Raw genomic sequence first — 26,071 nt, 5'->3', positions numbered from 1 at the left:
AATGCCAGTGTGTATATTAACATTCTAATTTAGGTACTGGATCAAACATGTATAGCTGGACTTTTCTTGAGGAAAAAAGTTGACCTGACCAGTGTATGAAATTCAAACACTATACAGGAACAAGGTAAAAGCACAGGTAGGAATTGCTGAATAATTACCTTTAGACCAGCCTGAGCAGGAGACTTCCCACGAGGGTGAGCTCATTTAATGGTTCCTAAAACTCAATCTTGTGGATGTCAGTGGTCATGCTTGATTATTTGCAGCAGTGTTTTATGAAAAGCAGTAGAAATGCACTGGGAGGCTGCAGAGAAAGAGGACAATAACAGGTTTTACTTTTGTAAATGAAATCCCTTCGGTATGAGACAAGTACGTTTTTTGCTGCTCTGACTAAACCACTGAAAAGGGAGATGTATGTGGATGTTAGTGTGTGAGTATGTGTGTGCTGTTCCTGTAGGCACCTCTAAAAAATGCTGTGCACTATGGCTGATGACCAAAAAGAGACCTAAAATAAAAAGAGAAAAAAGATGTTCATTGGCTTTGGAAAGGAAGCAATTATAAATACAGTTTAAAAGATTAATCTGTTTTCCGTTTCTCCACTCACCTATTTTCAAGAAATGTTATAAAACACTAAGATCTTTACCATATGTTTACAACATTTCTAAGTAAATATAAATCTTTTAAATGACCAAAAAAAACACAAGCAGACTAAATGAAGAGTCCATTTTGACAAATAATGACAAAGATCATTTCTCTTCTCTTTTATCCCAATACTGAAGAACTTCCAAAACACATTAAGGAGAAAAAGAAAATAGGAAAAAAATCTCTATAATCTCAAATTTCAGTTACCCAGAGACAGATTCCTTTAGACCTGTTCGTTTATATTTTGTTTTTTATAAGCCATCTGGTAGTGATGTTCACTTGGCTAACAGCTGGTTCTCCTTGATTGAAGGGTTTATGGATAGGATGGGCCTTTCAGTGGCAAAAATTCAGGCCTTTACCCCATGGTTCCAGGCCCATCTGAGACAAGTTAAATGAGCTGCTACTGTCAGCCCAGACCCAGTGGACAGAACTTCACACCAAAATGCCCACATATGTAATTTGTCACACCTGGCAGCCCAGAGCATGGGGTGACCCAGTGTGGAAATTGAATCATCTTTCACTTTCTCTGCTCAAGACTTGATGTGGAGTGGGATGAGTAAAAGGCGGGCTTTCTGTTCTCCAGCTGAGCAGGGTTGGAGGCTTTCTTCTCTGGTATGTCATCTGCCAGCTTTCCTAAGTTCAAAGCCTTGCTTTCACCCTGATGTTTTCCCTCATAACACCCCGAGAAGTAGGTCAGTTCTGTCTGCATCATGAAATCAAAAATACACTTAGAGTCAAAATGCTGATTGTTCCTTCATGGAGTGGCCACATTTTAAAATAAACTCAATGTTTTAACAAGCATTGATTGAATTCATACAATCTGCTATGTAGTTATGGCTACTCACTCTAAGCGAGACTCATTCTCAGACCAGGAGCACCTATTCATCTCTTTCCCACCTTTCTCCTTCTGATAACATGTGACTGCTTTTCTCTCCCCCCGTCTACATTCTGTTACAGCAGGTATGTACAGATATGAACACTGAGGACCTTTAAAATATGAAAATGTAGCTGATTTCCCAGAATCTCACATTAGTGTACACCTTGGACAGGTCGTTTTTGGTTTGAAGATTAGCTTCTATGAAGATCCTTAGAGGTGAGGGTCCAGTTGTTTTCATTTTTTTGTTTTTTAGATTTTTTCTTTTTTAAAAACAAACTCGGTTTTCTCCCCAGGCAAGTACAGATTTGCCCTATGGGTTCTGCCAGTTGTCTCATAAAGATGCTACTCTAAGGCAGTGAACAGTGGAGGATCAGAAACCAATTTGGGATCTGACAGGCAAAACGCTATCCTGCCGGGCATGAAGCCCCTAGAATTACAAATGATCTTTGATCCCAGCACTGAGGATAGAATGCAGTGATCCAACAGAGCTTTGCCAATTAGTATGAATCCCAGTGCCTAAGAGTAGACATTGTTGGGCCAGGCCAAAGGAACGTCAGACATGAATTAAAAGATTTACTTTTAAAATATAGAGCATGACTCTCAATATTGGTCAGACTACAGATGATTTTCTGATGTTGAACACCTGTTGGCTTGGTGGCTTGACACCAAAGTCTAGAAGTGGGCTATTAAAAAAAGTTAGAGGGCTGGCCATGTTTCATTTAATTTGCCATGCTGGTTTAATCCAACCACAGTACAACTGACCTCAGAATTCACCAGTGCAGCCAATGCCTTGCGATTTTTGAGAAGCTGTCCTATCTTCCTTTGCTTTACTGCCAGTATGCATAAGGTCTGAAGGAATGTCTGTTTTGTATAAGGAGAAGGGAACAGGACCCAGACTACAACATTCAAGGTCCCTCCCACCCTCAGGTGCTGTCTGGGAGAGAGGAAAGAAGAAAGTAGAGGAGCAAATAAGGTATCTCACATGCTGCAGACTCTTTTACTTTACTCCCCATGACCCTCGTTTGTGAACTCACTTCTACCAGTCAAACTGAACCAAAACCTCAGTGCCCCCCTGTTCATCCTGAGTGCCCAGCTTTGGCACTCTTATGTGGCCACTTCCTCCATCCTGCAGGGCTGGTTATTAGGAGTGCACATCTTATCCCTCAGAACAATACACAGATTCTTTGGGGATATGGATTAAGTATCAGCGATTCCACAATGCCAGGCTCATTGCATTCCACATGGTAGATGCCCACAAAAGCTGTTGAATGAATGAATGAATAATGAATGATTGTATCATTTTTACACAGTATTTTATGTTATGCCTTATCAGTGTCTCAATTAATCACCACATTATTGTCAGGTCCCACTGTCACCTTTAATTATGAATTACAGGCAAAAATATAGTCCTCAGGAATATTTTTTTAAGCAAAGGGCCCTTAACTTTTTTCCAGTTGAGTATTTATGCCAGCGTTCTCCCTTATACAAAGCAGAGTTCTACTAAGAATCTAGGCCTCATCTAATTGTTTAAAAATAGTCCCTGTCCCTTACCTTTTCTTTTTAAACTTTGTATTTTGACATAATTTTTAGATTTACATGCAGTTGTAAGAAATAATACTGAGAGATCCTGTGTACCTTCCACCCAGTTTGCCTCAACAGTAACATCTCGTAAGTATAGTACAGTATCGACTGGGCACGGTGGCTCACGCCTGTAACCCCAGCGCTTTGGGAGGCCGAGGCCAGTGGATCACGAGGTCAAGAGATGGAGATCGTTCTGGCCAACATGGTGAAACCCCGTTTCTACTAAAAATACAAAAATTAGCTGGGCGTGGTGGCACACGCCTGTAGTCCCAGCTACTCAGGAGGCTAAGGCAGGAGAATCGCTTGAACCCAGGAGGCAGAGGTTGCAGTGAGCCGAGATCGTGCCACTGCACTCCAGCCTGGTGACAGAGCGAGACTCCATCTGAAAAAAAAAAAAGTATAGTACAGTATCTATACTGTAGATAGAAAATTGTCGTAGATACAAGACACAAACCACTGATCTTATTCAGATTTTACCAGTTTTACATGCACTTGTGTTGGGGTGGGGAGTTGCAGGGTGGAGGGTAGATTAATAACACAGATTATTCTAAAGCCAAGATACGTTATAGTTTAAAAAAAGAATATTCCTTGAATATTGAAAGCATTTTTCTCATTGATGATTTCTGTGTTTGGAATATCCAGCTTATCTGCCTGCTTTCAAGGTCACTAAATATACTTATTGGCACACTTACTCTGTAAGTGAACTAGCAGCAGCTGTGGTTGGAATTGGACCTCTTCCTGCCTTGTCTCCTCCACCAGCTCTTTGAGTGTGCAGGTACACACACACACACACACACACACACACACATTTTCTGCTACTTGCCTTTTTTTATGCCTGAGTACCTTGCTGACAAGTGCTAATAACAAAATACCCAGAGAGAGTCCAGTTGAAGTTAACATACATTAAGCATTCTGAACTTGTCCTTTTGCTCATAGATTGTGCATAATTAATAATTAATCAGTTTCAGTTGTAATGGGTTGACCTTCTTGAACTGTTCATTATTCACAAGGCAAAGGCATCGCTCAAACTTTTTCCTATTGTCCTTCGCTGTTCTCTAGCGTGCTGCATGCTTGTGTTCCAGTTGTTTAGCGAAAGGGGCTGACCAGGTAGTTACTGAAACCTCTGAGACTTGGAGACTGTCCTCCTTGATGACCAGAATTGCTTACTAAAATGGTTTATGGCAGCTGTTTTTATGTAACAGTTGCCTGCTTGATAACAAGAACCAGCTTGTGTCACTTCAGCAGAACTCTAAAGTTGATTTGAGACTAGACTCTCAGATTGAGGCTTTTGGTTAAGGTTGTGTCCACTGCTTCGTTCTATACCTCTGTGCTTAGAAGTTCAATGGAAAAGCATCTGAAAAAAAAGCCCTTTGGGTGAAGTATGGCACCCAAGGTCTTAAAGAGAGTGACTTTCATTAACAATTTAGAGTCAGTGTCAGCCAGTATTGAGAATTCAGTGTAACTGCTTCTTCAACCCACATTTAAATTTTTGAAATATATTTCTCCATCTTGCCAGAACCCATATTTCATAAAGGGCATTTTTGGGATGTAGCAGCAACTGCTTTACTAGAGTCTCTGAACCCCTCCGATGACTAGGTACTTTCCCTTCCTGTGAGCTACAGTGAAACCGGAGCGCATATTTACTGTATGCCTCCCTCCTGACATGTTTGAATTAGATAACAAAATAGGCAGGTTCTTGGAGATCTTTCACATCCTGATCAAAACTAACTTTGTAATTGTATTTGCTTTAAAAAGAGAAAAGTATACTGTCAAGTCCTGCAGTGCAGAGGACACTCTCAGGTATATTCATTTGCTTTCCTTTGGAGTGTTAACAGCCTTCATACTTGTGTGGAGTTGGAGACTCTCAGAAAGTGCCTTTGCCCAGTGTTTATGTGTGGCATTCTCACCATCCCCCTACCAGTCCGTCTTCTGCATCTCAGAGATTCTCCCTTGAGGGATGCAGGAGACATGGATTTTAAAACAAAAATAAATATCTGGCATTGTGCGTGTGAGATTAGAATTTCCCCCACATCTTTAATGAGTGATTCTTTCCAGGCACCACTGAGATGAGAATCCACTCGCTGTGGTTCTGCAAAGTCGATTTGGGCTGGCATTTTAGGAAGTGAAATAAATTATTCATGGGTACCACCCAGTGTTCCTTAGTTTTATAATATGAGGAACTTAACAGGCTACAATATCAGGTCTTAAATAAAATTAACTACCCATGCAAAATGTCACATTTCCTCATTTTGTTTCTCATCCGTTTTTACATGACTTCTTCATCATGTTGCTAGTCTATAATTCATTAATTTACTTTTGATATCATACTTTGAGAAGAGGCCCACATTAGCATCATGTTTTATACCAGATCTTTATAGAAAGCCAGTCCAGAATTTTAACCATCTTGGTAAATATGGAACCACATTAAGATAGCAGGCTTTTATTTTCCTAAATATTGCATTTTAGAGCAACTACTACTCAGGTACTTTCAGTACTACACCCTTAAAAGAAATCCATGAAACGATGACTTAGAGAAGCTTCCTCACTGATCAGAGTCCATAATTTTTACACCTCAGACTTTGAACTATCTTTTTACTAATGGTTTTTGAGACAGTAAAATGTCATTTCTTGAACTGGGCCTTGTAGAATCTTACAGGCTTGGTGATATATATGGCTTTCCTAAAACAGGCTGCAGCTGAAATTGATATCATGTTTTATTTTTGCTCTTCAAACCGATGGGACTTCTGTGGCCATTTTATATACCTTTATTGAGGACTTGTCATGCTATTTCGTGTCTTGTTTCTTTTGAGTGGACTGTTTCATCAGCCACACATCCACCCCCGTTTTTCATGTCCTCTCTATGTAATGCCTGCATGTAATCCTTTGAACTTGGCAAGATTTTATTTCACTCCCATTTTTCCTTTGTTTTCCTCTTAGCCTTTCTCTACTGATGAGAATTTTAATTTTAGAATTACTAACCATCCCTTCTTCTGCATGAATAGATTAAATTCAAAGAAGACAGATATGCAAAAACCAAGAAACATTTTGTTCATGTTTCTTCTCTTATAGCCTCTTTGGGTTTTTTTGTTATTTGTTTTTTGTTTTGTTTTTTGTTTTGTTTTTTGGCTGCCTTGACCCCCTTAGTTCCTTTGATTTAATTGTATTATCCAGCAGTTTCCAATTGTTTGAATTGGAAACAAAGCCTTAATAAGAGTTCTAGTTAATTTTCTGTCTTGTAATTACCGATCTCATTTTTCTGATAATTGGCCACAGCAATTATATGTATATTTACTAATCACATAGGAGGCTGTGCAATTGTATCTATCTGCCACCATTGATAATGACACGCATATTGCAGAGGTGCTTTTATCATCTTCTTTTTTCCACTACATCAAAGCTATTTCCTCTCGTTCTCAATAATGAATACATGCATGCATTTGACACAGTTGTGTGCTAGAGAAATTGTTTGGCTCCCACCAAATGCTGCATGCTCTGAGTTTCTTGCCTGCAGCGCTGGAAGGTTGTATGTAATGATATATTGCTCATCCAAATGGCCAAAGCACTCCAAAGCACAGTGAGATTAAAATAAGTCATTCCTTTGTTAATTTAAATAGGTGCATGTATCATACTTTGCAGGGCACTTTGTGTAGGGATGTCAGGGAGGAAAAAAGCCGCCGAAAGGTATTTTTAATAGCAAATGAGAATAGATGAGAATGGAGTCATTTGCAGCTGCCTACTTTATGTGGCTCTCTTGTTCCAACTGTAGGTCTAATGAGATGACTGTTAAAGTACTCTGCAGTGTAATTTCATTACATCCTGAGCTGTTACACTATAAACACAGTGGCGCTCTCTGTCATTCTTGGAAAAACTCCTAAATTCTTAAAGCCTTCCTTTGCAAACGGTAATGAGGTTTGCTCTCTGTGTCGTGTGGTGGTGGTGGTCTGTTGCTGTGTGGTTTTCTGCTTTTTTGACTGACTCCCACCTCCATCCCAGTTTTGGTTGGTGGTCAAGTTGGGAGTTTTTCATTGTATCCTTAATTCACTGGCTTTCTCATATGAGGAGGCTGCCTAGACTGGCAAATAGGCTGAAATTCCTTTTCAGGAAACAGCTTTCCCTATAAAAGCCTTTCTATTAAAGTAAAAAAAAAAAAAAAAAAAAAAAAATCTGATCCAAATTATTCTATTAGGGGCAAACAGTAAAGGGCAGTTGAATATACAAATAAATGTAAGTAAAAAGGAAAGTGTAAATAAATAGCAAATCCAGTAAAAGAAACAAAGGTCAACACAAGAATAATTTCACAGCTCTTTGTTAATTACAAGACCATTTGTGTGTTACTTAAATAATCATTAATTTCTCATTTACACTTTCCCTACCTTCTCTCCTACCCTGTGGCTATCATTGTCCTTTTTTCACCTCCCCTCTCTCTCAGCTCTCATGTTTCTCACCATTGTAAAATATGTGTGGGTTAAAATTTGGCATTTTTACCTAAATGTGTGGAATAGGGTGAAGACAGTCTTTTTAATTGAGTGAGGCCTTATTTTCATTGTATTCATCTTTACACTGCTCCTTCACATGGGTGGATGGGGAATATAAAGAAAGAGAAGGAACTGTTGTGACTTTTGGTGACATGTTTTTCCTCCATCCCAGGATTCGCCCGTCCTTCCAGTTGGAGAGTTCTCGGAGCCGTTTGTACATTTCATCACTCAGTGGTGAGCCCGTTTACAAACATGCCATGCCCTCAATGTAAATGATACATGCCATTAACTCGGCAGCTCCGTGAGACCTTATGGCTCTCCCTGCTTCCTTTTGGAGACAGGAGGGACTTGGGGGCCTTGGGCAGATGGGGCAGCAAAGCTGAAGAAATTGTTTAAATTATGTAAACGTTATTTACACAAAGGGTCATAAGCATACTTCAGAACCTTTTTCCTGATTTAATAAACTGCTGAAAGTCAAGATACTTCTTTAAGCACAGATACTGTTGCCATCCTTTTTTTAAAAAAAGAAATACACAATTTTATAGCCCCTATTGAACAGACATACAAAGCTTATTTTTATTAATGTAACCTCAAGTTACCCATAAAACTGTCTGTCACTTAGTGGAAGCAGCATAGTTTATTAATTCATCGGATTTTCAGTAAATAACTTTTATCTTTGGTTGTATTTTAAATACAATACTGGGGTCCCATTTCATGAAATTTGACATTTAGAAGACTATGAAAACAGTTCAGCCCACTTTAACCCTTAAAGAACTGAGAAGAGCCACAGGGGCCCTCAGAGCCTCTAGGCAACTCCTTGTCATTTTATACCTGGAGAAACAAGCATTTTATTGCCAAGGAGATTCTTTGCCAGCCTTCTGCCTTTTTCCTCCTAGCAGACCACATCTTTCTTTTATTACCCCTTCACCATCATTTCCCTCTTCCCTCGTCCTGCAGGACTGATATGACCTTGGGAGGCCAAGGTATTCCCCTGCCCTCTCCCTCACTCCAGCACAGAGAAATTTCCCAGGAGAGAGGAGGAATTCAGGAACATAGGAATCGTCGTCCTCAAAGCAGGAGACAAAACCAACCGCAACTCCTTCTTAACTACGTTGGTCTTCTTTCCCTCCTTCACCAAAGTCCTCATTCTCCCAGAGTCATGTCCACTGCTGGAAAATGAATGGGCAGACCCCACCGAAAGAAACCCTTGTTTCTGTGGTGTGGCAAAGTAATGCTATCAGGATTCTTGCTAACCAAAATCATTGTGCGCCATCCCCTTCCCCTCCCACCATGATCCGTCTGATGATTACGCTAAAGGGAAACCAAGAAATATTCCTTAATATAAATGTCAAGCTTTATCACCTTTTTGACTAAGTGTAACATGTTACCTCTTAATAAAAATGTCTCATACAGTTTATATTCCATAGAAAATATATGTGGGGAAGAAATTTTTCTCCCCAATTAAAAAAATTTTATTAACACTGTTTCTATTTATTTAAAATACTTATATAATATAGTGTAGCTTTTAAAAACTATTTTTACTCTGAAAACATTGTATTTCCAAAGCATGCCATGTTGGGAAAAAAGCATACATATTGATTAAACACTGGAATCCTGAGCTGTTTTAAAGCTCCTTAATGATGTTAGAACCGTTACCCAGAAATATATATCCCTCTTAATTTCCTTTACATGGAATTCCTAAAACACATGGTAATGCCTCATTTTGAAATGCAAAAATTGAAACACAAACCATGCGATTCCTCTACTGCCTGGAGCGCCTGGTTTGGGCATCACCCTCTCTGCTCTGGAGGAGATGTTGGATCTGTGACAGGATCGCAGCGCTAATCTTATCTCGCTGTGTGGTCTGAGACCAACCTGGGGGTGGGGCTGGTCTGAGCAGCAGGGAGAAAAGTGGATAAGGCTTCACCTCCCTCCTGTCCAAAAAATTAATCAGCTATTATTTAAAAGTTTTATGGAGACAGAGGGAGGGATAACCTGTATTCAAATTTCCACAGATGTCAAGCCGAAACAGAAATGATAGTGGGTAATAGCCTTGTTTTCCCAAGAGATACAGCTACTTTGGAATGTCAGATTAGGACTGTTACCAACTCCACTGGCGAGACAGCTTGAATTAGTTGCTAATGGATGCAGTATTTGAGAGGTGCATATGGTTATTTATAGGGAAGGCAAATGTCCTCGATGTTATTAATGGTTCATAACTCCGATTCTTGTTTACCAAATGATCATTAAATCTGTTTTTAAAAAGGTATTGTCAGCAAATGCAGAGATTATGTGAAGAGTTTTCTTCTTGCTTGTTAGAAGAATGCCTTATATAAAGAAAAAAGCATCTGTGTGATTTTTCCAAGTGATAGAAGCAGCAATCTCTTTTCATGACTTTATCCCATGGACACTGAGTTTAGAACAGATACAGTCATCAAGTAGGCAGCTGCCCAGTCACCTTCATCCCATGTGTGAGTGCTTCATCACATAGCTAAGTACATGTTACAGCTACTAATTATATCTAATGCATGGAAAACAAATATTTTGTATGAAGAATGTGATTCTTTAAGCAGCTTAAACAAATTTAGCTATCCCACAGTGGTTTAATGAATTATCAACTTGCCTTGTTGCCAAAACAAATGCAAGTCAAGATAATCTACAGCAAGCCACTTGTAATTTTGTAGCATTATCTAGATTCCTGACCTGTTTTATATACTTCTTGTCATTTGGAGTAATAGTGAAAGAATGAGATGTATTCTCATTTGACTCTACAGTCATGTTTCTTTCCTTACTGTCTTATCCCAATTACCAAAAAAAAAAAAAAAGGTTATTCCGTAAATTTAAGTTTGAAATAAATTGATAATTGAGTCAATAAGAGAATATTGCTGCTTTTTTCACATTAACTTCAAAAGTAGAATTAGGATACATTTAGTTTAAATTCATTCTTTATTGTGTTGCAAAATATTTTTTAAGTGAAAAAGTAAGAAAAAAACTTTTTGTTTCTTACTCATAATGTCCCCCAGAAATGTGATTAAGTAAAGACAAAAATAAAAGAAAGGGAATATATGCTAATACTTTGGCCGAGAATTGAACATGATGAATTTGAAAACATTCAAATTCCAGTACAAATAGCCATGGGTAGAAATTACAGCAAAAATATACAAATGACACAGATAATATGAGCAGTTTTTTTCTCTCCACTATAGTATGCGAAAACAGCCAAAAGAAAGGCCAGCACCTGAAGAATTGATGGTAAGTGTATTTTTTTAGTTACATTAGTATTCTCAGTTATATATTTATGTTTAACATTCTGTTTAAAAGTCCAGAATGGAATTTAAAACAGCCATAGGCTCTGAAAAGGCAACATTATTTACTTCATTTGGGTAGATGTTTTTGAAGCTCATATCCTCAGATAATAGTTTTTACTTTTTAAAAACCCACCACCTTTTTGAAAGTTAATGCAGAACTCTTTTCATTTGCCTCATCAAGGGTCACAAACTTAATGTAGGTTACTCTTTATCCTCATTTGCTATTGAACCTTTTAGAATTCAGAGGATTGGTAACAGAAGATCATCAGTGCAATAAGTTTTTAGTGCAATTCTGCAAAAAATTTCTGAATGTGGCATGGAGTCCTCTTAGATTCATGTAGAATGAAATCAGACTGGCTGCAAAAGATCAAGTTAATGTGAATCTTTGGTCTTTCCTCAGAAAGAGACAGCTACAAGGCTGCCAATGCTGTGTTCTCAGCTCCAAGGCAGCTTTCTTTGATTGCAAATGACAGTTTTTAGTCAAGCAGGGAGAGGAACAGAGATGCTCCTAACAATTCCCAAATGGTCATTTATTTAGTGCAGATTGTTGATTTGACAATGCACAAGCTGTTAGAATAACGTTAGGATCGAGCATTAGTAAATAATAATTATAGTCTGTTCTGTCTAATGTTTTGCATACCATTCCCTGCCTTTAGATTTCTACAGTCAGAGCAAATTCCTACCAATTTTCTTTCACTTTCTTTAAATAATACACATTTTACAGATACCAGTTCAGAGGTTTTCATCCTTTGTATTCCAACCTAATAAACAGTTTCAGTGCCCCAACTTCTGTATAATATGGATTTCATCCTTGAATGTAAAATAACAATACGTTTCCTTTTTGCATCATGAATGCTTTTCAGGAAGGTACTTTCCTCCTTCGTGTTCCCTAGAGCAAAATCTCAGTTTTCAGGGTAGTTTCAAGTTAAAGATCACCCCTAAAAACCTCTGCAATTTATAACTCTGCAGGTTTCATATCTAGAATAAACTGGTCTCTTTTTTTGGTCTCTTTGATGGTTGGAAAATTCTTGCAGTTAGTCACATTTGAGAAAGCTTGGAACAGGTTCTAGAGATGGAGACCCATTTACCTTGTGTATTATTGTGCTATGGCTGGATAGCTCAGCTATTAAAACAAAGGAATAACATTTCATAAAACAGATATTTGTTTGTAAATGCATGTTTCAATGCTGCAATGAGTTGGCCACTTATAAATAAAACATCTGCAGATCACACATACACCCATAAATGTATATGGATGTATATATTGGTAAGGAACACCACTCCAGGGTGGCACATCATAAAGACAAGGCTAAAGGGTGAGTACTTTCAGTGCCTTGAAAGCAAGTGCTGTGTGTGTGTGTGTGTGTGTGTGTGTGTGTGTGTGTGTGTGAGAGAGAACATAGGTATTTAGATATATCTCTTTACAACTCTACACCCTGTTGTGTGCTGTCCCACATTTTTAATTAATAAATATCAATAAATCAATAAAATACAATGAAAAATGTAGTCACAGGAAGCACCATTCCATACTTAATTTAACATTATTTCTAGTACTGCTCACTGTTTGATTTTAAATGAATGCATTCCCAGAGGTATAGCAGTGGTGAGGCACCACTGCTTTGGCAGGGCTCAGTGAGGAGGCAAGGAACAATAGACTATATGTGAAGCTGCTGTGGTCAGAGAGTGAGCCCTGCCTGGACTTTGGGCAAAAACTGGGCCCAATAGGGGATGGGAAAGAAAGTGGGTTTTCTTTTGTCTTAAGGAACCTGAGCCACATCCTGGGGCCCAATCTTAAGGAACCAGCCTCTTTATTCCTTCCAGCATATTAATGGCTTTAATTTTTCCTTTTCTCCCCCGCCTACAACCTATTTGATGGTGCTCCCATCTGGAAGCCGAGAGCCTCCTCTGGAATGCATGAACTGTAGAGCCCATTTGTCACTCTGGGTGGGGGCCTGTGCCTTTCACAAAAAGAGCAGTTTATCTCCCAAGCACGGTTACTCCAGCCAGCAGGGTACCAGCATGGGCTGCATGGGCCGCTTCAGATGTGAGGTCTGCAGGATTGTCAAGGTTTCCCTGTAGGCCTCCATTTCCAAATCAAAGAAAGAAAATTAGAGATGGGCAGCTGGAAATACTGGAAGTTATAAATTCACTATTTGGGAACTCTTATATGAACTCCAGATGTGACCTTGACCAGCGAACACAGCAAATCCCAGCCTAAGTAAATCAGAATATAGGACTGGTGGGCCAGATCACCCTTACTCCTGGGTCTGGGCAATGCAGAGTGGACACTTAGGTGGTAGGGTCACTGTTTATACCAGAATACCCCTTATCGAGTCATAAAATCATCATCTTGGCAGTTTTTGACCATGTGAGTCTTAAAGATGAGTGTAAAACTCAAGGTTGGAATTTGGAGACCATTTAAATCTCGTTGTTAGAACTCATTTAGTTGTTTAGTTATTTTATGCCCTCCACTTGGTGTGGTTGTTCTTACGATAGTTTTCGGTTTTTATATCCTAAGTGAAAGTATTTTAAAGTTGGACCAAGAAACTCATTTAATGCCCACATTTTGAGGAGGCCAGGATACATTTGGGCTGCTGTGGTTTTCTGGCATGTAGCCATTAAGCTACGTCAGAAGTTCTCTCAAAAGTTTTATCATCAGCATCTACAGCATCCTAAGAGATCTCAGAACCCAGTAAATAATTGAATTTGGTAGTTGATAGACCACTGTACACAGTCTTGTTCTAGATTCAGCAGAAGATATAAAGTAGAGGAAGCCACACAGATAGTGTTTTCGGGCTATAGTAAGTATACAGATAACTAGAATGAAGTAACTATTATAAAAGAACTGCAGAGTTCTGTGGAGATCCATTTGGGGAAATGAGGAAAAACTGGGTAGAGAAGGTAGCATTTGAAAGGGGCCTTTGGAGGATGAAGTGAATTTTAATAGCTTTGAAGGGGCCATTCCAGGCAAAGGAAACAGGATGGGCAAAGCATAAGTATATCTCGGTCTCAGACATTTTCAGAGCAATGTGAAGCCTCTAGTGCCTGCTGGAACAGAAACCCCTTCGACATTGACCTGGTGGAGTTCAAATAGGCAACATATTCACCACCAGCTGGGCAATCTCAAGACATTCCACTTCTGTAGAAGGAACCCTGGAAACAGCACACCCATCCACATAGATCTTTTTTCTTGAGTGAATTATCTTGAATGGACTGCCATTCATGTATAGGAAGGTCCCTCATCTTTGAAAAGTTGTGTCCCTCATCTTTGAAAACCCTGCTTTAAAGGTAAAGTAAGCATGTAGGCAGCCAAGAACATTCAGCATGCCGACACCGGGCAGGTAGAACCCCACCCCCACCTCCACCTCCACCTCCAATTCTTTTCCTGTGATAATGATTCCATTGTTAAAGAATCTGCTTTTAAATCACACTGCTGCAACTCACAGGAAAGACCTGTGTCAGTGCTGCCCCAGCTCTGTGAACTGGGACCAATAAACTTAGGGACAAATTTTCAGACAGTGGAGACCCTGAGGAGGTAGCAGACAGAATGCTCAGCAGGCTTCAGACAATGCAGGGATTCCATGGCTTATGTGGGAAAAAGCCAGCCCCTTGCCAGTCGGAAAGGATTGGTAGGACTGCAGCAAGAAGGGAGAGAGCAATAGTGCAAAGATGGTAGAGAAATTTCCCTTAATTGTCAATAATCAAAATGAAGGATCCTAAAACATAAAAATCAGACCCTTAAACTCAGGAACAAAGACAGCCTAAGATGAGAGCATTAAGATGGGCATTCAGGTTGGTTTTGCTATTCAACTTCTGTGTTTAAATATTTTGAAATAAAAGGGATATGTGAGACATTACTGTATACACGATTTGCTTCTCTAAACCACAAGGAATTCTTTCTGAGGAATTAATCTTCCTTCAGAATTACTTGGTAGCTAAGGTCAGGATGTGACTTAGCAGGGAGAACCTCCACCATATCCCTTCACTGTGTAACCTCAGCCAACTCCCCGTCCCCTCTCCACTTCAGTTTATATGCAAAACCGAGGGGGCAGCCCTTGACCAATGGTCTGTGACTTTAGGAAGTCAGAGCCCCAGAAATTACATCCAAAGTTATCTATGCATGTGGAGATGTGCCTTTTCATCCAAAAAGAGGAATTCATGACTGTTTCATTTTTCAAAGGGGACCCTGACCCTCAATGATTGTTAAGCTCCTTTGCTTCTGTCCTTGAGAGTTACTTGGCCAGGAGCTAACTGTAGGGAGGGAGGTGTTCACTCCGCAGGAAAGTGCCTGCTTGGGGGTGGGAGTGGGGTGCTTTCTGTGGGGTTCAGCAGGGCTTTGCACCAGCGTCAGGCAGCCCTTTAACCTCCCTGCTTAGCCTGTCTGTGGGCCTTAACTTGAGCAGGGAAGGTGTGGGCTGTGGGCACCCACACAGTTACAATTTGGGCTCAGAGTACGGTAGATCTTTCTATGCATTTAGAGTGTTTCCAGAAGCTTTCCGTGTCTAAGCTCTATTTAATGGAATCTATGCATAGTAAGTAATCAGGTCAGAAGAAGCAGCATCCCGGTTTGAGATCAATCGCTGGCTAATACTTTATCTAGGCCACTTTATTATCTCATGCTGATCTGATTCCCATTCTCCCCCTCCTTTGTAGCATGCACTTCAGCTGTGGTAAAAGTACGTATCACATACATATTAAAAACATATACCCATTCTATCTGTATGTAAATGTGTGAGGCACAGCTGGATATTGCAGAGGAGTTTGATTTACTAATAGTTATTATCTGTTCTAGCTGTTCAGTGGCAGAGAGAATTTCAGAGAAACAAGCTGGCGAAGAAATTGTCTTTATGCTATTACTATACTGCTTTAGTAATTGTTTAAAAACATGGGTTTTCTCCTTAGGTTCTAGTAATGCCTGTTATTTTGTGCATTTCCTTGTACATTCCAGAGTAGGGCATCCTTTAAAGGCATTTAGCATTTCCTCAGGTTTGGTTTTCAATCCAGGCACCTAAAAAGAAACACAGGATGCAGTTTGCAATTGAAATTTGACATTTTGCTTAGAAAGCAAGTAAATAGTGGCATTGGAAATACACCAAGCTGGCATGGGTCCAGAAGGCGGGGTATCAGTTAAAATCAGAATAGTACTTTTGGATTTTTTTCCTTCATGTCATCCTAGCAGCTGCAAACTTGAAGACATCTCATTTCTCAGCTAAGGCTTTATGTATAAGAGGTGGTAATGTTTTGGGGCTAATAAACACCCAACTGCTCTAGAAAAATCTGTTTAAACATTTAATTACTTGCTAAGAGATGTTAACTTAACTCCTCTAAATTAAATTGTCACTGGTAGCTTTTCTGCTGTTCCAAACCTGATTGTAATTACATTTTCAGATAGTATGGATGGTTGTTCTCTCAATTAATCAAGGTATATGATAAATTGCACATCTGCATGGTCCTTTTAAAAATCCGGGTAACCATGATATTAGATTTTTGTCTGTCCAGCACTCAAATTCCAGTGTGACTTTGGGCTTCACACCAAATGGCTTTGTTTCTTTATTAGACCCAAATCTTCTGACCGCTATAAAAGACAAAATGCACTGGACAATTAAGAAGGTGATTTTATTTAGGCTATTGAAGTGTAGGGAGAGTGTTTATTACTGAGAAGTGGCTCAAAGAAAAGGGAGGGTTCTGAGGTCTTATGAAGGCAGGTAAACAAGGGGGTCACCAGCAAGTCTTAGGGAAGTCATGAGGAAAGATGGAAAAGGATCTTACCTCTGTGAGAGCAGCATGATCCTTTGTGGTTAGCAGAAGGGTAGGGGGATTTCTTATCTGTTACTGCTTACTAGAAACATGGGGCTCAGATCAATTCGAAATAATCACCACATTCTACTAAATGTGCCAAAGATAAGTTTTGGTTTATTTTGATCCGGGGCTTACCTGTGCCCTGAGCACAAATATGAAGAAAGGGGCATTTTCATAGCCCCCTTAGAAAGTGCTCATCCACCCTGTGCTTGCAAAAATCTAAGCTTTTTAAAATACTAATGATGGTTAATAAATTGCGAACTTGAATGTAGTTCACTACAGATGGCTATTACCTGTGTCATATGGAGTGTGTTTTAAAATGAACCTTTAGGGCCAGACTCCTAATGTGTCTGGCCACTCATTCTTGTAAACATCATTTTGTTTTCAGTTGTTCATTTGGAGGTAGCTCATTAGCTATGCCACCCAGAATTTGCAGTGAGAAATACTGGCTGGGATTGTAACTTCAACTGAATATTTCCATCATGCACAAAAGTCATCACAACAGCAAGGGGGCCCCACGTAGGGTCCAGCTGACAACCATGGGATTTTTTTTTAAGTTCTGAAGGCCATTAAAATCATCTGTTTGTGTCTGCTTATAAAGAGGAACCCACTAGTAAAGAAGTTGATTTTAGCTTTTTAATTGCACATAATTACAACGGCAGAATCACTGTCTGGATACTTGAGATCGCACTAAATCAGACAGCTTTAATTTGAATTTTTGATGACACATTAGCACTTCAGCAAGAACAGAGAGATTATAACCCTAAGAAAACAGGCTTTGTTTTTCCATAGATGTGACCACTTAATCTTTTCACAAGACTTTAGCAGATAAATATGTGTGTGTATGTATATGTCTTTATATACATGCACATAGCAAGCAAGATATAGATAAAGTCTGTCATTCCTTGATCATGGTGATCTGACAGTTTTAATTTCCCAGTTAAGCATAACTTTTTTCCTCCATCAGTCAAGTCAGATCTCTTAGTACAGTGATGACTTGCCTGTTTAAGATTGTAGTTATTTGAACTCATGTCTGTAATGCCTCTTTCGTGTTTTATTGGACTGTCATCTTCCCAGTACCTTGTTTCAAGGCACAGTGAAGCTGTGTAGCCTTCATTAAACACAGGAAGAGTTTGGTTATCTTGGATGCAGTAAAGTGGATCAGTCGGGCTGCTCTTCAGTGCCATGCCAGATTCGCGGCAGCTCGCGGCAGTGGGGAGGCTAAGGGGGGTCTTTAAAGTACGTTACACATTAGTTCCTCATTGGCCATGACTCAGCTCATTAGAAGTTTCTGTTATTTGAGTGGTACCCTCAGCCTAAAAGAACCTCCTCTCCCCTCCCTTGGAAGGTCTTGGTCCTCCTCCCTGCGGCTTTTCCCTACTCTTCGCCTTCACAGTTGTGTGCTCCCTTCTCTGAAGCCCTTCAGCATGTATTGTGTCTAGGTTGGAGCAGCATCTAATTATATCTTCATCTTATGGCCACAAGTTAGTCCATGTAGTACAGCGGCTCTCAACCCTAGCAGCTCATCAGAGTCACCTCAGAGGTTTAAAAGGCAAAACAAAAAAATGCCTGGATCCCAACCCGGATCAAAGAAGCTCTGGCCAGGAAGCAGGTAATTTTTTTTTTTTAACCTTTAAAGCTCTCTAGGTGATTACAAGGACAGCCAGAGGGGAAACTCACTGGTTTAATACCTTTTTTCTTCCACTAGATTGTAAGTTCCTTGAAGGAGGATCATGATCTTATAATTCAGTGCCTATCCTAGTCTGCTGTCATTTAGGCAAAACAGTGTTGGTTGCACATGCTATTCTCTCTAATCCAATCCAGTAAAACACTGTACAGATAAAGTAAACACTGAACAGATAAAGACAAACAAGACATATATCTGGTTCTCCAGGAACTCAGAGTAAAGCTGAAGAAACTAATCCAAGAACAAGCAATCCCTGGACATTACAGTATGCAGTGTAAATTAGGGTGGCCACACTAGAATATGTGGCCAGATAAAAAAGATTTTTGTTTGACTTCATGCTAGGAGAGATCATTGGAGTTAGAAAATTTGGTGCCAAAATAATAAAATTTCTAGGATATTGCAATATTTGAATATTGAATGTTTGAATACAGGGATAATATTCAAAACATTTAACAACCAGTATAGCATGAAGATTACCAATCAGAACCAGCTCCAGGGTTTAGCCATCCCACTCTGGATGTATGGGCAGAGCTAGGAGGTGCTAACCAGGTGGTGATAGGCAGCACGTATGATCTTTGGCATGCATTCTGACCACTTGAGAATTTACCTCAAGCAAGTAACTCCACATCCAGAGGTTATTAGAGAGCCAAAACCTAGAGGAGACCTCCTGGGTAGCACCATCTTTGCCTGTTAGATTGATGACAGGGGACCCGAAGGTTTTTATCTGTCTGCACATCAGATGCATGCCACCCACTCCCCAGCTCTTGGGAATAACGGATTCAGTTGAAAAAGACCAGAGACATTCAGCCGTTTGTGGGAGAAATATAAAAGGATCCTAAAACTAGTCCCTGGGATTTGGGAATTGCTGTTGAAGGTAGCAAAGTTGTTTTCCTGTGAGTACACACCGATAAATAGATGCAGTTCTTATCAATTATTAACCAGTCTAACCAGGAATTTTAAGAGCTGGGGAAAATATTAGAAAGCTCCTATTTACAGTTGTACCAGCTGGATTTGTTTAATGGGTTGTTTGCTTTTTAATTTGTAGCAGTTTTGAGAGAGACCTTTGGGGATTATGAGTCTTGTGATTTCAGATACGGAATTATTTGAGGGGCAAAATCTGCCTGCAGATAATTTGAGGTTCACTTGGCCATTTAGAGAGTACAGAAAGGCAGTGGAGACGTTTGGGCCTACTGTCCTCTATTTAATTTTCAAGATTAGAATTAAACATTAGGCCTTGGTCTACTGAGAGACATTTGCTGGAGCGTGGACTAGTTTCTTTCCAGTATCCTGGTTTACCGTTTCTCTGTTCTCTTCATATAAATGGTCACTGATTCTGAAGTAGGAGAATAGGTACCATTCATTTATTTGTGCAAAGGTTCCCTTGACACAAATGAAAATGGAATTTTCAAATGTAACCCGATTAACTCTTAATTGTTAGCCTGTGTGTGTCTTAGCTTCCTCAGAAGGCTTCTGAATGGCCTGCATCTCTTTCTAAATTTGAGGGGGAGGGGGATTCAATTAATAGCACGACTTTCTAATTGTGGGATTGGTGTGGAGTTGACAAAAATTTGTATAAATAGGGTACATTTTTTCCACTTAAGAGGGCTGTGCTGAAACATTTTTAATTGGATTTTCATGGTGATTGACAGCATTTGATTATGACAGTAACTTTATTTGGCTGGACTGCTTTAGCCTCTTGTTCAGATTTTTCCATCAAAGCTCTTTTTTCTCCTCTGAATCCCCAGTGGAGCAGCAGTCATTGTGGAAGAGCCTTTTAGCACCTTTGTTGTCGCCATCCCTGGTGATGATTGGGCCCAGCTGGTAGTAGATAAGAAAATGTTCCTTTCACAAAGAGGCAGTGTCTCCCGCCTCTGCAGTTTCAATAATTTTAAGAGCCCCCCAAACCTGTTGAGGATTAGAAGTAGCTTTAGATGTGAAATGAGTGTTAAGTATTAGTAATCGGGAGATTAGGGCCCCAGGGACAATGAGAGATAAACAACTGCAATTAAGGCAAATCTGCCGATGTAAACAAAATTTAGCAGAAACAGATGCCCTAACCATTTTGGGGGATTGATTTGAGGGCACCGAGGAATCGATTTTTGTCTTGTTTACACTTTCAAACCCCTGTGATATACTGGAAGGCTAAATATTTCATACAGCCTGATTTGAGTTAATTTTTTTTTTCAGCGCCTCACAGTAGGCGCCTCTCTTCTCACAGTGACCAGGCCTGAGTTTATTCAGCATTCACAGGGAGCAGCTAATTGTCTATGAAGGGCCCCCGTGTTTAAATGGGCTTGACAGGAATTTAAATTTTGTTTCAATCAACCCCTGTGCTCACAGCCTGCTCCAGTTTCTAATTTTTAAATTAAACATGACTTTTTTTTTTAAGCCACAGCTTTGCCTCTGGAATACTCTTGCTCTAACTCTGGGGAAGGCAGATCGGCAACCCTGGAATGCTGGTTTATGCAGGGCGTGTGGCACCAGCTCTGCATTGGAAAGTCCTTTCTCCAAAACAAGACTTCCTCCCCCCTGTCAGGGAGGTCAGCAGAGCTTTGGCTGGGCGCTGTCTCCTTCCTGCCTTCAGAAATGGCCCCCTTTTCAGCTCTCCTGTGCAGGCAGCAGTGCTGCATCATCTGGAAAGTGGGTTAAGCACCAAAGGAAGGTGTAAGGATGGCTTTTAGGGGACGGGCTGAATTATAACCTCTGCACGTCTGGTGCAGATTTGTATTTCAGAAGCCTTTTCTACTGTTGTGAGACAGGGAGAGAAGCCGATGTGGGAATCACAGATGTGCATTTCAGTCTGCACTCGCCATTTTTATGTCTTAGCGTCCACTCTGTGCCCAGTATCCTGCCTGACGCCAAGGAGGCAGCATGTCAGCCTCAAGTCCTGACCCCCCAGCCATCTCACAGTCCAGTGAGGAAGGTGAGGGTAGACACAATCAAGCACAGGATAGAATGCGAGAATCGCCAGAGACCCTCCCTCACCATCTCCTCCTACCTTCGCCTACCCGTTCACCTCAGGCCACTCCTGTGGAGTCCTGTGCTCCAAACTCTGGCAGTCCCCAGACGCGTGAGGCGTCCTCATACAGTCATGTCTTTGCTTGTGCTGTCTCCTCACCACCTCTGAGACCCAACTGGCACAACCTCTGTGAAGTTTTCCTAAGCGTGCTTCAGTTGGGTTGAGGACTTCCTTTTGCATGTCACCCTTCACCCTGACTAATACTTCTATTAGTGCACTCCTCGCACTTTGTGGCAGTAACTTGTGGTAACAGTCAATAAAGGAGACCACAATCCCTCGAGGAAGAGATCATGTCTTATCTTTGTATCCTTAGCGTCTAGCCCAGTCTCCAGCCTGAGTAGAATGCTCAAATAAATGGTCATTGAATTTAAATGATATGAATTTAACAGGTGAAATGAATTTCCATTAGGGGTGTCTGGGGAGGCTTTGAGAATGGAGTGACAGGTGAGCTGGGACCCATGGACATTTGGGTATTTATGTGAGAATATTTTCTGCACACACGTGTGAAAGGCAGCTTGTGTCATAAGGAAAAGTACCAGAGCCTCTAATAGCCACACTAGCCAGTATTCATACTACAATTTATTTTCTCTAAACAAACTTGAAGAGATTGAAGTAACAATTGCACCTAACTTGGGGCTGAAGATGAATCCAGAAAGGATCCTGTTTTATAATCTTTAGAAAATGGATTTATTATATAAGAGAAAACATTTTAAACAAGTTAGAGCATTCTTTCATCTAAGTTATCTCATTTGACCTTCACATGAATACTATAAGGATTATTCTTACTCCCATTTTATTGATGCATAAACTGGGGCTCAGAGAGGTTAATTTCCTTGCCTAGAGTCACACAACCAGGAAGAACACAGGACTGTCCTACTGCACAACATCAGAGCTATACCCATTGTTGCATAGTAGGCAGAGGATTGTTATTGTGGTTTAGAGAATTTCCACTAAGTCAAACTATTTCTTGCAGTTAGAAAAATAAAGCTAAATACAAATACAGGACCATGCAGAGAAACTTATAGGATTTCAGCAGCCAGAGCCCCGGTAGGTTGCTTTGCTCAACTCCCTCCCTATGGTCACCTCCACCTTGATGCCACAGGCTGCATCCGCAGGGCCATGGTCGAGGCAGAGAGCAGATGGCTGCACACACTCTCCACCCATCCCCAGGTGGCGGGGGGCCTGGTTGAAGCCCGAACCTCAGTAGAGACAAAACACAAAAGAGAAAGTAATTACCAACAGTTTGCCCTGGTCTGTTAATTGGTTATCTGAGGGGAAGCTGCGAGAATTTATGTAATCATTGTTGTTTTGGTTTTGGCAAAAACTGAGGGCAGAGTGTGTCCTGACAGCTGTCTGGTCACAAACCTTTCCACCTTTCCACTTCTGCCATCATGGGTATAGAAATGGGCAGCTTCCAAGAGATGATGTTCCTCGAGTTTGGGAGAAATTACCTTTAACTCAATAAACTTTTTACTGAGCACATTCTATGTGCAGAGGTGTTACAGTTTAGCTAACTCGGAGTATGGGCTGTGCCCCAATGGTAGTTTGTTTGTTGTTGTTTTTTTCCCTGAGACAGGGTCTTACTGTGTCACCTAGGCTGGAGTGCAGTGACACGATCTTGGCTCACCGCAGCCTCAATCTCCCAGGCTCAGGTGATCCTCCTAACTCAGCACCCGCCCTTCCTTGAGTAGCTGGGACTACACATGAACAACACTATGTCTGGCTAATTTTTGTATTTTCAGTAGAGACGGGGTTTCCCCATGTTGCCCGGGCTGATCTCAAACTCCTGACCTCAAGTGATCCGCCTGCCTGGGCCTCTCACAGTGCTGGGATTACAGGTGTGAGCCACTGTACCCGGCCCCAAACTGTTTCTTAAACACAGGAAGATAAGGATTTTGTGGCAGGATATAAATCAAGCCAGTCTGAAAACATTCTGTTTAGTTCAGCTGACATTTTTTTTGGAGCAAAACTTTGTGACCGGGCGCAGTGGCTCAAGCCTGTAATCCCAGCACTTTGGGAGGCCGAGACAGGCGGATCACGAGGTCAGGAGATCGAGACCATCCTGGCTAACACGGTAAAACCCTGTCTCTACTAAAAAAATACAAAAAAACTAACTGGGCGAGGTGGCAGGTGCCTGTAGTCCCAGCTACTTGGAAGGCTGGGGCAGGAGAATGGCGTGAACCCGGGAGGCAGAGCTTGCAGTGAGCTGAGATCCAGCCACTGCACTCCAGCCCGCATGACAGAGCGAGACTCCGTCTCAAAAAAAAAAAAAACTTTGTGAGCGAAGGAAGCTGTGTGCGGTTCACATTGCAGCATGGCTACTTGTCTCATTGCAGGGCAGCAGCAAGCAGTTCACAGGACAACTACTTGAGTGGCACAGCTATAGGGAATACAGAGGGCTATCAGACACTAATCCAGCAAACACAAATCCATCATACATACAAAGTAGTCAAGCCAAACAATCAGGGTCCATCATGAAGGGAGAAGGGAAACAGCGAGGAGAAGACAACCCACAGATGTCTACACCCCAACACAGGTGCTGGAGGCGTGGGGGCAACAGGGGCCCTGGCATGGAGCCATGACCTTGCTCATCCTATGACCTTGATGGAAGGAGTGGAAAGGTAGAAGGGTTTGTGATCTGACAACTGACAGGACGTGTTATGTGTAAAGCATGGAGAGGCTAAGGATGGTCTTTCAAAGCTTGAAAATCAGTCTATCGTGTGAATGTGAGCCAAGAAGCAACCTGGGAAACTGGAAAGAGATTGAATTGGATATCAGAAAATATAGCTTCAAGTACAGGCACCACCTCTAGGAAACGGGGCCGGCAGCAGCTGTTTACTTAGCCCATCTGAGCCTGAGCTGCTTCATCTGTAAAATGGGGTAATGATACCAACCTCACAGGGGCTTTAGTTGTTGGGTTGTTTCTTTTTTTTTTTTTTAACTTATAGAAGATAGAGTTTATGAAAGTGTTTGTAAACTATGAAGTGCGAGACATACGTGGGACATGAGGTCATTCAGCCTCTTTGGGTCATGATTTTCTCATCTGTCTGATGTTCCTGGGTATTTCCAGCTTGTTGCCTCTTGGAAGATACATGTGTTTAGGGAAGCTTAATGTGACTTAGAATACATTATATGTATGTCGAATGTTTGCAGTTGGCGTACACTGAATTGGTAGTCTCTTGGAGCAGTCTCTGTGGTTGAAAATCCAAACAAGATGAAGCACATTCCTTCCCATTCACTGGAAGCTGTAACTTTTCCTGTCTGCCCGTTATTATCGGTAAAACGTAATGAGCATCTTGTTGGACGGAATTATTGTAAACCAGTTAATCAACAAGTATTTGTTGTCCAGGTCTGTGAGGTGCCATGATGGGTTCAGAAAGGATATAAGAAACATCTATGTCCTCAGGAGCAGACTAGACATGCCTGTTGGCAGCATTTAGAGAAGGCAGGATGAGTGCCAAGCTGCTGGCTTGGGTGGTGCAGGAGCTCAGGGAACAGTGGCTGAGGGGCTGTAGTAGTCAGTGAGGATGCCTGGCTCCAGCCTGAGTACAGAATTTGGAAAGTGGTGGTACAACAGAAAGCCAACTTCTCCCCTCCCTCTCCCTTCCTCTCCTAGCTCTCCATCCTGCAGCGTGTTACTGAACGCTCTCCACCTCTGGTTCCTTACCTACAAAAATAGAGTATCGCAAAGTGTGAAATTCAAGTGAGATAAAAATGTTAGACACTTAGCACAGTGTCTGGCATAACATAAGTGTTCAATAAATGGTAACCATTTTTATCGTCATTGTCATTGTCATCATCATCACTGCTAGTAACAAGAGGGAAGACATTCCAGGGAGAGAAAATGGCACAGGCTGAGACCGGAGGGAACGAGGACAGTGAAGAACCCACCCTGGCCAAAACAAAAATGACCCTTGGAAATGATGGGGTAAAGTTAGCTGCCTGGGGCCAGTGTGATCTGGAATGGCTGTCCACACCAGAGAGTAGTGGGGCAGTTGGAAGCTCTTGTTGGTTCTTAAGCAGGAAAGTGGCTGGTCCATAACAGACAGATAGGCAGGCAGGGCAGACAACAGGACTGATTCTGCCTGCCCCAGGTGGGCCAGACCCTCTGGCTGAAGCTGATTCATGCATAGGAATGTCCTAACCCTTTGGCTGTTTCTCAGATTTTGCGAAGGTCTCTAGCCAAAAGAATGGGAAACCGAGTTCAGCGCTTGTAGCTGCTTGGCAGCATGTCACTTGTCTCTCTTTCTGCATCTTCTTTTCTGTGTCCTTTCTGTCACTATCAGGGAAAATCATTAGTATGCTAATCTAGCTAGCCATCATTTTAACACTGACCTTTGCTAACCTGCCTTTGCAATTTCAGGAACTATGTTTGACTTCTCTAAAAGTAACCTTAAATTGTAGTCTTGTAAGAATTCCAGAGCTGTATCCTTCACTCCTTCTTCTAATGAGGTTATGACCAAATGCTCATTATAATTGCTTTAGACTCCTTTTAATTTTCAAGCTTATTAATCATAAGAAGAGTTATTTAAAATTGCATAAATTAATCTTAGATTAAAAGCCCATCAAAGCCTCGAAACAATTAAGAATAAGTAGGATTTCCCTGGGGCAGCAAGTTTTATTTTAATATTGTAGTCAGGTGGATATCAGAACCTTGAAGTATGGTAGTGATTAATGTATGCAAAA

General features: G+C 41.0%; 1 protein-coding gene across 14 annotated transcripts in view; it reads left to right on the top strand.

Moving 5' to 3' along the window:
* Window positions 1–26,071, top strand: part of MAP2K5 (mitogen-activated protein kinase kinase 5) — a 274,973-nt gene that overhangs the window by 216,295 nt on the left and 32,607 nt on the right. For 11 of the 14 annotated variants that reach the window (XM_021941782.1, XM_021941781.2, XM_021941778.1 and 8 more), the window contains 2 exons: window positions 7,745–7,806; window positions 10,779–10,824. The exons of 2 other annotated variants lie outside the window; for them this stretch is intronic. In XM_021941782.1, coding sequence (XP_021797474.1) covers window positions 7,745–7,806; window positions 10,779–10,824 — 108 coding nt within the window. Of the gene's footprint in view, window positions 1–7,744; window positions 7,807–8,529; window positions 9,191–10,778; window positions 10,825–26,071 lie in introns of those variants that run through there. One more of the 14 variants, XM_021941780.2, reaches the window with a different exon arrangement.

Source organism: Papio anubis, chromosome 7 (genome assembly GCF_008728515.1).
Source record: "Papio anubis isolate 15944 chromosome 7, Panubis1.0, whole genome shotgun sequence".
Taxonomy (NCBI): Eukaryota; Metazoa; Chordata; class Mammalia; order Primates; family Cercopithecidae; genus Papio; species Papio anubis.
Note: the sequence above shows the minus strand (reverse complement) of the source record. Positions and strands in the feature narration are given on the sequence as shown.